The 15,480-nt window shown below is 40.7% G+C and overlaps 1 protein-coding gene across 3 annotated transcripts in view; it reads right to left on the reverse strand.

Annotated features, from left to right (window-relative positions):
- LOC105469013 (G protein subunit alpha 13) overlaps positions 1–15,480 on the reverse strand; it is a 46,433-nt gene that overhangs the window by 30,509 nt on the left and 444 nt on the right. Inside the window, exons 1-2 of one of the 3 annotated variants that reach the window (XM_011719529.3) lie at positions 14,836–15,005; positions 12,752–12,978 (exon numbers count right to left, since the gene is read on the reverse strand). In XM_011719529.3, the coding sequence (XP_011717831.1) occupies positions 12,752–12,976 (225 nt within the window). In that variant the 5' untranslated portion in view covers positions 12,977–12,978; positions 14,836–15,005. Of the gene's footprint in view, positions 1–12,751; positions 12,979–14,013; positions 14,784–14,835; positions 15,006–15,480 lie in introns of those variants that run through there. The other 2 variants (XM_071083475.1, XM_011719528.3) reach the window with 2 other exon arrangements.

Below are 15,480 nucleotides of genomic sequence, written 5' to 3' on the forward strand. Positions count from 1 at the left end.
AGGATGGTCTCGCTCTCCTGACATTGTGATCTGCCTGCCTTGGCCTCCCAAAGTGCTGGGATTACAGGCATGAGCCACCCCACCCAGCCAATAATTTAGGTTTTTAAAAACCCATTAAAAATTTAGAGACCATCTTACAGTTGAATAGCAACTTTATCTTTCTAAAGTATACTCCTGTACATTCTCTCATGTGTTAGGCTTACTGTAGCAGAGCTGGCCAGGCAATAACTTGTGAGCAACTCTCTGGCAACATGGAAATTCTGTGGCAGCTGCTCATTGCTAGTAGCTTCCATATATGTTTATTTAATATCAATGAAAAGACACAACAACATTTCACATCATGATGCTTAAATAAAAATCACAAGATGATATATCTGATTTTCTATATAATTTCTGAGCCAATTCATCCTATTTAGCAGAAAAAATTTTTTAAAGTTACCCAGAGACTAAGAAAACAGTAACCAAGATGTTGAAAAGGAAAGTGAAAGTCTCTCACCCCAATTATTCATTATTCCAGCTCTTTTTCTTTAACCTTTCCAGAAGAGTTTAAAGGGAAAAGAAATGGCCTATTTCCAAGCTAAATATAGCTGCCTTGGCTCAAATAACTCAATGGCATTGTTTTATGATTTTTGGGGAGAGGGAGGTAGTATAGAAGAGTTTTGTTTTTACATTTTTTTCTTTGAGGAGCAAATTTGAAATTTGCTAATTTTGCTCTCTGAGAAAAAGTAGATATCCTCCAGATTAACTTTTTAGTTGGTTTTTACACAAAACAGAAGTGCTGAGATCTCACAAAAAACATGGAATCTAAAAAAAAAAAAAAAAAAAAATTCTGTATTTTGTGAACATATGAATTTTTTTACCTTGGAAATGAAGATCTAACACCCTCTTTAAGTACTCTCAACGCCTCTGCCAAGTCACAGGGCAGAGAAATGACAGAAAGGGAAAGAGTATGTCCGTGTGTGCATGTGGAAGGGGTGTGGGGAGCACCTCAGAGACAACGGTGAAGGAAGAGGGGACGAAAGCAGCACATTCAGTGGGAGTGGTGAACACTCTGCACCTGAGCCACTGGTTATCTCCCCATGCCTCCAGCAGGAAGATAAATGACTTGTCTCACTCTGGTACGTCTGAGGCATTTCAGGAACACATTCTCCAAACAATCAAATAATTCTGGCTACAAATCTCATCGTGATAATGAGAAGGACCAATACTGGTTAGTTTCACCAACCATCTATAAAACAGTCTATTATTTTCAAATGATATTTGATTCTTTAGAGTTTTATGTTTTTACATTTACAAAGACACACTAGGACTAGCCATAAAAATACAGACCTATCGTTTGTAAAACGTTTCCACTTGTTTAAAAAGGCACTGTGAAAAAATGAAGAACCAGCCAGCCGTGGTGGCTCACGCCTGTAATCCCCTCACTTAGGGAGGCCAAAGCGGGTAGGTAACCTGAGGTCAGGAATTCAAGACCAGCATGACCAAAATGGAGAAACCCTGTCTCTACTAAAAATACAAAATTAGCCAGGCATGGTGGCACATGCCGTAATCCCAGCTACTCGGAAGCCTGAGGCAGGAGAATTGCTTGAACCCGGGAGGCAGAGGTTGCCGTGAGCCAAGATTGCGCCACTACACTCCAGCCTGGGTAACAAGAGCGAAACTCCACCTCAAAAAAAAAAAAAAAAATGAAGAACCACATCATAAGTTTTTGATCTAAAAATCAAGCACAGCGGTATCACTAGGCAACAAGAACTAACATAACAACGTGGCCGGGCGCAGTAAAGCCTAAAATCCCAACACTTTGGGAGGCCAAGGTGGGCAGATCAATTGAGGTCAGGAGTTCCAGACCAGCATGGCCAACACAGTGAAACCCCATCTCTACTAAAAATACAAAAATTAGCCAGGCATGGTGGCGCGGGCCTGTAGTCCCAGCTACTTGGGAGGCCAACGCAGGAGAATCACTTGAACCTGGGAGAGGGAGGTTGCAGTGAGCCAAGACTGCACCACTGCACTCCAGCCTGGGCAACAGAGCGAGACTCCATCTCAAAAAAAAGAACAAATATAACAAGGAAAACCTCAAATCTCTCTTCAACTTGTGGTCCTAGAGACAACATACAATCTAATAAGAAAACACAAGTAATATATTCTACATTATTCAGAATTTTTTATATTGGTAATCAGGTTTAGAGAGTAAATCAAAGTTTACAGTGCTTTATTTTTCTATGAAGCTATTTAGGTGCATAAAGACCATTAGGAATATTAATAATGTTAATAATATGGTTAATACAAGTCAGGTCTGGGGCTTTACATGGGTGATCTCATGTCCTCGTCACATTAATAATAGTAGGCCCCTAATAATAGATCATCCTCATTTTACAGTTGCAGAATTAGAAATTCAGAGAGGCCAAGGGACTTGCCTGAGCTCACACAGTGAGTGGCAGGCAGAACAGGAACTCTGGCTGCTGCCTTACTCCACGTTATCCCACAGCACGGCACAAAACCAAATCCAATCTTAAGGCCATCACATTTACATCACAAATGTAAAAATGTTTTGCAATATATAAAATCATTAAGTTTGAACATGTTTATTAATTTTTTTTTTTTTTTTTTTTGAGACAAGGTCTTGCTGTGTCTCCCAGGCTGGAGTACAGCGGTGCAAATCTTAGGCCACTGCAACTCTGCCTCCCAGGCTCAAGCGGTCCTCTTGTTTCAGACCCCAGGGTAGCTGGGACCACAGGTGTGCGCCACTATGCTGGATTAATTTTTGCGTATTTTGTAGAGACAGGGTTTTGGCATGTTGCCCAGGCTGGTCTCAAACTTCTGGACTCAAGCAATCTGCTACCTCAGCCTCCCAAAGTGCTGAGATTACAGATGTGAGTCACTACGCTTTGACAAAATATGGTTATTTTTTAATTTGTATGGAAGATAAAAGCTTTTAAAAAGTCACAGCACAACCAAGCACACAGATTTTACTACTTAGATTAAAAAACAAAAATATCTGTAGGCCAGGATTGATAAAAAATGAAAACAAGAACAAAAAACAAACAAACAAAAATCAACAAAGACTTCCACTGAAGTATTTTGGATCTACTGCAGAGTAGATGGGGATGAAAAAGTTTACCCACTGAATGGATTTAAAAATCCTTTTGAGGCTGGGCACAGTGGCTCACGCCTGAAATCCCCCCACTTTAGGAGGCCAAGATGGGAGGATCATTTGAGGCCAGGGGAAAGGCCACCCTGGTCAACATAGTGACCTTGTTTCTGAAAATAACAAAAAAACTAGCTGGGTGTGGTAGTATGTGCTGGTAATCTCAACTACTCAGGAGACTGAGGTGGGAAGATTGCTTGAGCTGGGGAGGTCAAGGCTACATACAGTAAGCCATGGCTATGCCACTGCACACAGCCCTGGGGAACACAGCAAGACCCTGTGTCAAAAAGTAGAAAAAGAAAAACTACTTTCAACTAATTTTGCCAAAAGAAGAGTGATTACATTTGGAAGATTAAGATAAACAGCTACCATCAACGCAACAGATCAGTACTTTGGCCAAGTGCACTAAAGTTCAGTTTTCAAAACAAAACTATTTTCTTGATCCGTATCAGCTCATTCTATGCTCTGCTAATGTGGCTATAACAAGTTCTTTTGAATAAAAGGCATCTTGCAAACAAGATAGGTTCACAATATAGACAAAGGTGAATAGTATATAGCTAGGGAAAAACGAAATACTTTCAAGTAGGGAAATAAAAATCACTTCTAATTTCCAGAAATACACACTTAAAAAAAAATTAGGTCACTTTTAACTGGAACAAAAATTTGTGACAAGCCAGGCATGGTGGTGACTCACGCCTGTAGTCCCAGCACTTTGGGAGGCCGAGGTGGGAGAATTAATTGAACCCAGGAATTCAAGACCAGCCTGGGCAATCTGGCAAAACCCCATCTCTTAAAAAAACGAAAAAGAAGAAAAAACTGTGACAAATTGCAGTCTCAAGTGCTCATAGGCAGTATGAAAACTGTGACATGATTACACGGGAAGCATTTCAAAGGAGTTCACAAAAAGTTAACAATAGGCTGGGCGTAGTGGCTCACGCCTGTAATCCCAACACTTTGGGAGGCTAAGGCGGGCAGATCACTTGAGGTCAGGAGTTCGAGACCAGCCTGGCCAACATGGTGAAACCCTATCTCTACTAAAAATACAAAAAATAGCCAGGTATGGTGGCCCACACCTGTAATCCCAGCTACTCGGGAGGCTGAGGCAGGAGAATTGCTTGAGCCTGGTAGGTGGAGGTTTCAGTGAGTCAAGTTCATGCCACTGCACTCCAATGCGGGCAACAGAGTGAGACTCCATCTCAAAAAAAAAAAAAAAAAATGTTCTGGTGTCCTCTTTTCTAAAACAAACTCAAATCTGACCAACTACATATAAGACAGGCACTAATTTCCAAATGGCACTATCCTAGAAAAATGCTGGCAATCTCTTTCAGCTAACTGGTTGCCACTAAACTTCTATTTTTCAGAATACATTAAAAACTGTGTTCAGACAGGCACGGTGGCTCATGCCTGTAATCCCAGCACTTTGGGAGGCTGAGACATGCAGATCACCTGAGGTCAGGAATTCGAGACCAACCTGGCCAACATGGTGAAACCCCATCTCTACTAAAATACAAAAATTAGCTGGGTGTGGTGGTACACACCTGTAGTCCCAATTAATCGGGAGGCTGGGTCAGGGCTTAAACCTGGGAATTGGAAGATGCAATGAGCTGGGATCATGCCACTGCACTCTAGCCTGGGCAACACAGCAAGGCTCTGTCTGAAAACAAAAACAAAAACAAAAACAAAAAAACCTGGGTCCACTGATGAAACATCAGTTGAGAATCACTATTACAGTTAGTTTTCAAGGAGGTAAAGATTCAAACTGAACCTTTACCAAGCTGAATAGTGATTAGGATAAAATGTACCATTCAGAGTTAGTAAATTTACTATTAAACATCACTTAAGATTACTTATATCATTACTATAATAAAGAAGAAATGATACAAGGATATTAGGAAAGTTCAGGATATAAAAATAACTATGTGACTATGAGCGTAACACAAAACACTCTTAAATAAAACCTTACATGCACTTAAAATAATGTGCTAGAACTTAATAGGGAAGTGTTAATTATTTGTATGTATGGGTGGTGGTCAGAAGTTGGGAATGAAAGACAAGAAGAATGCTCCACAGACGCCATGTCTGAGTGCCAGTAAAATGGTTTGGTGGCCGGAGCTGTGGACTAGGAGTCAGCAGATTGGGACTGCGTTGTCTAATCTATTATTATTTACTAGGTCTGTGAATTGAAGCATCTCAAGGAATCTTTCTGAGTCTCCATTTTTTAATCTGTGAAATGGGCATAACAGTATATCTTGTTTTGCTCTTTTTTTGGGGGACCTGACACTTCAGGATTCTGTCTCCTTTTTAAATATAGGACTATATGATCATGAATGTGATAGGGCTTTGAAAAGTGCGAAGCAAATGTTATAAAACATAAGGCATTAAACAGTTATTATATTAAACAATTATTATAATTATCAGTACTATGAATTTTATTTTTATTTATTTTTGAGACAGGATCTCACTGTCGGCCAGGCTGGAGTGCAGTGGTGCAATCATAGCTCACTGCAACCTCAAATTCTTGGGCTCAAGCGATCTCCTTCTCTCAACCTCTTAAGTAGGTGGGACTACAGGCACGTGCCACTGCACCTGCCTAATTTTTAAAATTATTTGTAGAGACAGGATCTTGCTATGTTGGCCAGGCCGTTCTGGAATTCTTGGCCTCAAGCAATTCTCAGCCTGAATTAATTTTCTAAAGAAAGAAACTGGCACCTGTTTTGGGCTAACAGGACTGGATACCCCAACTTGGTTGGCTGCTGCATATCTGTGAAAGATGAGCAGGGAACATTCAATCCAAGGAGTCCTTTGGCCATTATGCTTTTCTTTAAAGTAAGCTCACAAACCTTTTTCCTGGGTTAGGTTCATACTCTAGGCAAAGAGTTCTGAAACTAAAGTCTACTTTTCATAACAAAACTATTTACTTGTTCCACCTCTTAGTTGTTTAATAACCATTTTCAGAGAATCATAAATTATTGTGCCACTAGCTTTGTTTAGCAATAAAAGGTAATATAGAGAGCAGCAAGTATTTTCCAATTCCCCTTTACAAGAACCCAGATATCCTACAGCCTGACAAGTTTTCACCCAAAAAAATGCAAACATGAAAATTTCAACATAATAGAATACATCAAATGATATCACCTATGTATGCATGCACACACACCTCACAAAGTTGTATTAAAACTATAAGTGTAAACTTAAAGGAACTGACGGAAATTTAAAAAAAGAAATTAAAAAGAAAAAAAAAAACCTTTGTGTTTAACGTAAATAAACATAAAGCTCTGGGTTTACAAGATTTGGATAAAATGTAACCACTCTGACATCTGATCAATTTCATCACAAGGAAATTAAACTCAATTTTAAAATCTCTACTATCTCTGGCTGGGTGAGGTGGCTCACTACTGTAATCCCAGCACTTTAGGAGGCTGAGACAGGAGGAACACCTGAGTTCCAAGGTTACAGGGAACTATGATCACACCACTTGCACTTCAGCCTGTTTAACAGAGTGAGACTCTGTCTCTAAAAACTATTAATAAAGTAAGATAAAAACCTCTACTACCTCTAATGTTATATATAATCTTTATTTTATATGGGATGAAGTATTTAACACTAACCCTAGAACCAAAAGATACCCAATAGGTTTTTAGCAACTCAAAGTCCTTGCTTGACTATACTTAAGAGAAAATGGACCAATCATCCAAAAGAAACATAATATTTTACAACTGAAAGTAGCAATTCTTTACTATTTAAAGCAAATCCAAATTTGCGTTAATTTATAAATAAATGACTCTGATTCTTTTTTTTAAGCGGGGGCTGTCCTCACTATGTTGCCCACATTGGACTTGAATTCTTGAGCTCAAGCAATCCTCCTGCCTCCCCAGTAGCTGGGACTACAGGAGCTTCAAATGACTCTTGATTGTATTATATTTCAAATACGTGCTGCAGTGCAAATAAATTTTTTAAAAAATTAGCTGAAACTGAAGTTTCTAGAATACTTAGTTGGACCTCAGCTTTTTACACACCAGTCATGGAGCTAAATGGTTACCTTGTTACACAGATTGAGGGAGTAAATCTCTGTGTTAATGAATACACTACCTTATGGGCTTCAAGAAGAATAACATCAGGCACAAAAAGAAGAGAATTAAGTCTAACTGAAGGTACCGTGATTAGCAAAAAACAGTTTGGTTTCAGGAATTGCAAAGACAGACTGGCCATTACAGGAAGCTGTATTAATGCTGACAATGTTAAACTGTTTACAGAAAGTAGGAAGCTGTGGGATGTTCCTCCCACTGTCACACACGCTGTCCTGTCCTACGTAACCAGTGTTGCTTATACTTCTCAATAAGCGAATACAAATTAAACAAAAAAATTAGTTGGAAATGACTCCTAGCCATTTTGTTAGCTTTCATCCATATCTCCAATTGTATCATCCAGCCAACCCCTGACTCCCATCTCTTTATTCATCTGAGTTACCAAATTATCTAGTTATTGTCACATGAGAAGGTTTTCTAAAACAGGGTAACTCAAAAGTGCAGTGGCAGGCATACTGAACGTACAGCCAAAGTAGAGTATTTTAAATATTTAATTCAGTACTAAAAGAGGCCACTTCTTACAATATATTATCCTCAATGTGTTGATTTATAGTAACTAGAAAGGTACCTTAAGTTATAACAAGAATGTGAATCTTGTATTTTTCTTTTCCACAGTAAGCTATTTAGCTGACCCATAATGGAACTAACCAAAAAAGGAAATGTTTGCCTTTGGGAACTTAGAAAGAAAAACATTCATGTTTACACCCAAAGTTATTACTAACAAATGAGTAGCCTGCTAAAAACCTAAGCTGTGTTATCAATACCCTATCCCTTGTCCCGAAAATTGATTAAAGGGCAGTTGTTCATCTTAAGCAAAATGTTAAGTCATGTAGAGCCTTAAAACCTGTCAGTTTTTAATTTTCATTAATAAGTTTAATAATCAAATCATTAGTTGAAATGAAAAGGTTAATTTTAATTTTAGTTACTTTATCTGCTAACCTCTTCTATTTCTTCTGATGTTTACTTTTCCTAACCAAAATTCAAAAATATGTTGCTAAACATAACAAAAACACATTCCAAAACCCCCCAAATAAAAATTATAATTATACGAGAACTTTCCACTTCCTAGAAAATTAGGAAATGGTTACAGAAATAATCTGTATTTCTCAAAAGGGCAGAATTAAATTATATTATTTATCTTTACGTTTTTATATTTTTGAGACAGGGTCTCACTCTGACGCTCAAGTTGGAGTGCTTAGCATGATCCCCAACACCGCAACCTCCACCTCCTGAGTTCAAGCAATTCTTGCGCCTCAGCCTCCTGAGTAGCTAGGACTACAGGTACATGCCACCATGCCTGGCTAATTTTTGTTTTTGTTTTTTTTTTTTTTTGGTAGAAATGGAGTTTTAACATGTCAGTCAGGCTGGTTTCCAACTCCTGACCTCAAGTGATCTGCCTGCCTCAGCCTCCCAAAGAGCTGGGATTACAGATATTTTACTTTTTTAGAAGACCTCTGTAATTAAGAATGTCTGAAAAATGAGGAAACAAAAGTGTCAGGCACTATGCTAGTGGGAGAGAAAAAGACAAACAAGGCATACCAAAGGACGTCTACATGACTGACAGCTACACATGAAAGTTGTAACTCTAACACACGTAATGGGTACCGTGAGGAGTGACAGAAGTAAGCATGCTAGGGAAAGCAAAGGACACAGAGATCTCCATTCTAGCCAGGAAGACTGGAGATGTTTCAAAGAAGAAGACATAGCCCCTAATGCACTGGTCCTGGGGAAAGGGAGGCATGGGGCAAATTCATCCAAATCACCTATGGCTATTTGCTAAAAATACAGATCCCTGGGTCCCATCCCAGAATCCAGAATCAGATCGTCAGGTATGAAGTCTGAGCATCTACTTGTTTGTTTTAACAAGCATTCCAGTCCATGGGGTCCAAGGGCCACAATGAGTGTGATTATCACTGCATTAAGTGAAGGGCAAGACCTAATAACAGACAGGGTAAAGAATAATTCTGGCAGAGGGACTACGCATGACGACAGCTATAGAAGCAAAAAATTAGGGTATGTGGGAATCAAGAGATTACAGAGTATGTCCAGTGGCCTAATGAAATATATTGGAATCACAGGTAAGCTAGCTAGAGTCTTGACTCACACAAAGAAGCTGAACTCTGTTCTGGAGGTAATGGCAAGCCACCAAAGCTTTCTGAGCAAAGCAATGCTGTGTTTGAACAAGACTGCCTTGGAGTCCAAGCAAGAGGAAGCAGGACAATAACATGGAGGGAATGAATACAAGACATGTTACAGAGGTAGAAAAATCAGAACGTGGGGAGCTGCTGCATGTAGATGAGTAGATGGAATTGATGACTTTGAGGAAAATTTTAAGTAAGCCAGTGCCTTCTCAGTGCCTGACACTATGCCAAGCACCACAGCACATCCAAGAGTTTAAGAGCCATTAAGTCAACATAATAATGGAGCATCTATATGTGTCAGGTGCTATTAACAATGCTGAAGCCACGCATAGTGGCTCACGCCTGTAATCGCAACATTTTGGGAAGCCAAGACAGGAGGACTGCTTGAGGTCAGGAGTTCAAGACCAGCACAGGCAACATAGCAAGACCCCACCTCTACAAAAAGTTTTTAAAAAATTAGCTGGGTGTGGTGGCACACACCTGTAGTCCGAGCTACTTGGGAGACTGAAGCTGGAGAACCACTTGAGCCCAGGAGTTGAGTCTACAGCGAGCTATGATCACAACGGTGCATTCCAGCCTAGGCAACAGTGAGACCTTGTCTCTTAAAAAACAAAAGCAAAGAAACAAAAAACAATGCTGAGCATAGACTCAGGAAAAAAGAATCTCTGTCCTCCAGAAGTTTAAAATTAGATCTTGCTCTGTTCCTCTTTTCTTGTCTCTACTTTTCATCATGGAAAAAAGTATTTCTGGAACTTATCTCTCCTCATCTTTGAGGACTTCTTTACTCCTTAAGCATCAAGTGGCTCAAGTCAACAACAAGCAGGTCCTCATCCTGAGTGGTTTTACCTATTCGTTCTTAATCACAAAGATATACTTAGGGATGCTTTCTCAACGATGATGACATGACAGTCCTGATGTGAGACAGTTAGACCTAAGCTTCCAAATTTAAAAAACTGTCCATGAAACCCAATTTTAATTAAACGGACTTAGGGCAAATATGGAACTTGCCCACAGAGAACTTTCAGGTATGCAGTTCTTCATTTATTCATTTAATCCATATGCACTGTACGCTTATTACAGATGAATGTTTCTTCTCTGACCTGGAAGGATGAATAGAGCCTGAGAAAACTGAGTTGAAAGCGTGTGGTTTGTTGAGAAAATGAACTAAGAAGAAAGGAGAAAAAGCAGCACTTAAAAATAGGAGGTAGATGGCCAGGCGCAGTGGCTCACACCTGTAATCTCAACACTTTGGGAGGGCGAGGCAGGTGGATCACCTAAGGTCAGGAGATTGAGACCAGCTTGACCAACATGGAGAAACACTATCTCTACCAAAAATATAAAATTAGCCAGGTGTGGTGGCGCATGCTTGTAATCTCAGCTACTCAGGAGGCTGAAGCAGGAGAATCGCTTGAACCTGGGAGGCGGAGATGAGCCAAGATTGCACCACTGCACTCCAGCCTGGGCAACAAAAGCAAAACTCTGTCTCAAAAAAACACAAAACAACAAAAAAACGAAAAACAGGAGGTAGGGTGATGGGCGATGGGAAGGGGTATATGGAAGAACTCATGCAAGCAAGTCTACCAAAAATAAAGTAAGAAACATTCATCAAAGGACAAAACTAACCAGAAATCTGGGAATTGGATGGAGGTCATTTGTCAAGTTAAATTCATCATTTTCAACATGCAATACTGGCAGCTATTCATTTTAACAACAATGTGAGACAGAAATAAACACATTACTTGAAAAGACAAGATACAAACATGATAGAAGAGAACTATACAAGACGGTAAATAATCCAATGCTAGTTGAATGACAGATATAAAAGCTATAATTCAGATATAGTCAAAATTAAGGTGTCAGTTTTATAAAAAGCTATCAGGAACACTTTCCTAGAACTTTTAAAAGGCAAGACTGCTTCTAAGTACAAATAATAACAGCAAGGATGGCTGGTTGTACATCACCTTGTAGCCACACCCATTAATGTGGATTAATGTTGGTGACATCATCAAACAACTTCCTAAGCAGTTTATTTATTTACTTTTTTGGAGACGGAGTTTTGCTCTTATTGCCCAGGCTGTAGTGCAGTGGAGCAAACTCGGCTTACCGCAACCTCCACTTCCTGGGTTCAAGCGAGTCTCCTGCCTCAGCCTCCTGAGTAGCTGGGATTACAGGTGCCTGCCACCACGCCGGGCTAATTTTTGTATTTTTTAGTAGAGATGGTGTTTCCCCATGTTGGCCAGGCTGGTCTCGAACTTCTGACATCAGGCAGGTGATCCACCCGCCTCAGACTCCCAAAGTGCTGGGATTACAGGCATGAGCCACTGCACCCACCCAGCAGTTTTACTTTTAACTGTGACTCCATTTTAATCATACTAGAGTAAAACACTTCAGATCTGAATTACTTCCAAATGGCATACAGTCTAGATTTCTATCACTGCTGGAATCTTTCTGGCCTTTGGCAAATAAAACCCAATCACAGCATTCACAGTTAAAGTACCAAACACTTGATTAAAAATCTGTTTCAACTATATTCTGTATTTTTAACCTGGACTGGATACTTTTTTTCCAAACCTGTCTTCAATGTTGTGTAACAGCTACAAAGTATTTTATGGGTAGTCTCCTTTAAGGAAAAAGGGGAAAAATGCCTGGCGCAACGCCAGCAATTTAGGAGGTCAAAGTGGGCGGATCACTTGAGGTCAGGAGTTCCAGATCAGCCTGGCTAACATGGTGAAACTGCCTCTCCTAAAAAGACAAAAATTAGCCAGGTGTGGTGGAACGTGCCTGTAGACCCAGCTACACAGGAGGCTGAGGCACGAGAGTTGCTTGAACCCTGGAGGCAGAGGTTGCAGTGGGCCAAGATTACGCCACTGCGCTGTAGCCTAGGCAACACAGTGAGACTCCATGTCAAAATAAACCCCAAAAAAACAAATTTCTGAGGCTACAATTTTGGATAGATACATTATATTATGGAAGTCAGTGAAAAAGGTGTGCTAAAATCAGATACAGGTTGAGCATCCCTTATCTGAATGCCTGGGACCAGAAGTGTTTTGGATTTGTAATTTTTTCAGATTTTTGAAATATCTGCATACACAAGAGATATGCTGGGAGTGGGACTCAAGTCTAAACTAGAAATTCATTTATGTTTCATATATACCTTAAGACATGTAGCCTAAAGGTAATTTTATGCACTATTTTTACAAGTAGTCATTACAGACTAGGACACATTAGGTCTATCCCTTAGCCTCTCAGTCTGCTCCTCCAACTCAAATACTTTGAGATTTGAGAGCATTTCGAATTTTCGCATTAGGGATATGCAACCTGTATTACTAAACGTCGCTAAAATAAAACCACACGTTTTAAAAGAGCAAATCTCTTACCAGCTGAAATTCTCGACGCCGGTCATAGGCATTCTGTATGCCGCTGTCTGCCCATAATGCTCTTATAGCAGGAAGATATTGTAAGAAAACCCTTGTTTCCACCATTCCTTGGGCTGCCATGGGGGCCCGGGTATCAAACGACATCATCTTATCTCCATGTTGTTGGTTTGAATTATCTCCCCAGGGAATATGAAGCTTCTCTCGAGCATCAACCAGCACCCTCATACCTTTGTTCAAAAAGAAGAAAAAAAAATGTATGAAGAGGAGTCATTACATATTATCATAAGTTTTTATTTCAGTATTATTTCCTTACACTTCTGAATTATCCCAGACAAATCTTCAAAAATGAAGACCAACATTAAAAACAAATGTAACTTCTCAGAGGTTAAAAAAAAATAACAGTTGCTCACTGTCTTAAAATTAGAGCCTTGAAAAGCAAATACTATTAGCACAATTCCTCTTTCTGAAGGATTTTTAACATGTTCCAATTTATAAAATAACTTCTGGGGTAGAAGGTAGTCAAAAAAGAACCCAACTCAAGAAGGAAAAAGAACTTATGTTGCACAGACCAGTGTCCAAGCTCAAAAGAAAACGGACACAACCAAGATTTTACGAGCCTAAAAGATGTTCATTTATGACACACTAAGAACCAACTATTACATTATAGCTCCATGTTCTGTTTGTTCCTTCGGCACCGTAACCCAACATTGAGTCTTCTAGGAACACATTCAAAATTTAAAAACTTCTTCCAGCCTAAGTTTCAATCCAGTTTAAGTCACAGGACGGCCTTCAATTTCCCTAAAAGGGAGGAAGAGCAACCGCAAAATAATACAAAATCGGACTCCAGCTCACAGAGGTTAGTTAGTTCAAACTCATATTTCATATCACTGATTTACTACTTTCATTACCTTTGATCAATCTGAACAGTCACTTGGCTATTAGGAAGTCATCTGTTTGAATAACTGAAAAACTGGTGTTTTTTGGGTTTTGTTTTTTTTTTTTTTTTTTTAAATAGAGACGAGGTCTGGCTATGTTGCCCAGCTGGTCTGGAACTCCTGGGCTCAAGCCATCCTCCCACTGTGGCCTCCCAAAGTGCTGGGATTGCAGGAGTGAGCCACCACGCCCAGCCTGAAAAACTGTTCTACTGTCAAATTTCATGTCAACTCGGAAAAACTGGATTCCTGACGACTTACATCATCTCGCAATCAATGCTCAAGTAGATCACACTTACAACTCAGTGTACATTAAGAAGAGGTGTTTACCTGGCTCACAATCAGTTAACATGCTGATGCTATTCATTAACATAATTCCTTAAGTTCAGCTGCATCAGGTTACAAAGGTTCCTTCAATTAAGGACTGTCAAGGCAGAGTCTGCAGCCTTGAAAGAGACCTTAATTAGTTTTGTGCTAAACATTACAGCAGGATAAATACAACTGTTCTTTATAGTTTAACTGCAGAGGCACTAGGGCTACAGCGGGCTGTGGTCTAGTGATTCTCTCTAGTTCATTACTCCACAATGCCTGGCTCTTCAGGCAGTTTTTCCTTTACCCAAACGCTGGAAGGTGGGGGAGCAGGGGTGACATTAAGAAGTCCCTTATGTACTTCCTGACCAAAAAATCCCACTTAAAAGGACCTGCAATCTGTAGCAAACTCCTAAACTGCTCCCCAGATAAAATAAAATCCAGATGCACCTGAGGTACCAGGCTCTGCACCTAAATTCTGCCAAAATGTCTTTTCTATAGAACACACCTGACACACAGAAACACGAGTGTTAATTATCTTTCAAATGACAAAAACCGTCTTTTTTATTTCTTTGAATGCCCAGAAATAAACAACTTGTTTTTAACTTAAGAACAAAGTTTAATTTTAAAACTACTGTCAATAAAGGGCAGAACCAATTATCTAACTCAACACTCATTCATTGTTTCCATCTGTACAGCATCCACATGACTTTTAGGCCAGTCTTCTTACCACTACATTTCATCTAAACAGAAGTAGTGGTACTCCCTTCCCGCCAGCTCCCAGTTACTTAGCGAAAAGGAGAGTGGAACGTGTTGCACAGAAATTACACGTAAACATCCTACCTGACCGTGACACTGGGGCGAAAAAGCACAGAGGCTACTTTTTCAGACTAACTGTACGGGTCCATTCTCTTCTGATTCCAGTACGGTCAACCTGACACTCAAGTTTCATATCCTTGCTTAAAAGGAGGCTGTCACCCTACGCCCTTGACAAGAAGTATCGGGGGAAAAAGTTCCCTTATTGCGACGGTTCCAGAACTCGCTTGCTTAGGAGACTGCCAAGGAAACAGGGAGTTGGGAGCGCACGCGACCCCATGTGACTGGGGTCACCCAGCGGGGTAACGAGGTTCGGCCCACATCGCCCGAGCAGGGGATGGGGGTGAAGCGGCTGGGGCTGCTGTTCGGTCTTCCTGCCTCATCCGCAGCGGGGAGGACAGAAGAGGTCTCCCCACACCCCGAGGCAGCACCCAGCTCGCCCCACTTCCCTCTCGTAGGGGGCGAGACCAGGACGCGGTGGGGGGTGGGGGAATGGCCGTGACGCCCACCGGGGAGACAAGGAGGAGAGCAGGGCGACCCCGAGCATCCTCTTGCCTGGGGGGCGAGGGCACCCCGGGCGGGCAGGGTCGGTTCCCGGGGCGCGCCCCCTTCCCGCCAGCCCGCCCGCCCGCCGGGCCCGGTCCTCCGCCAGCGACAGAGCGGACGAGGGCG

This window comes from Macaca nemestrina, chromosome 17 (genome assembly GCF_043159975.1).
Source record: "Macaca nemestrina isolate mMacNem1 chromosome 17, mMacNem.hap1, whole genome shotgun sequence".
NCBI lineage: Eukaryota > Metazoa > Chordata > Mammalia > Primates > Cercopithecidae > Macaca > Macaca nemestrina.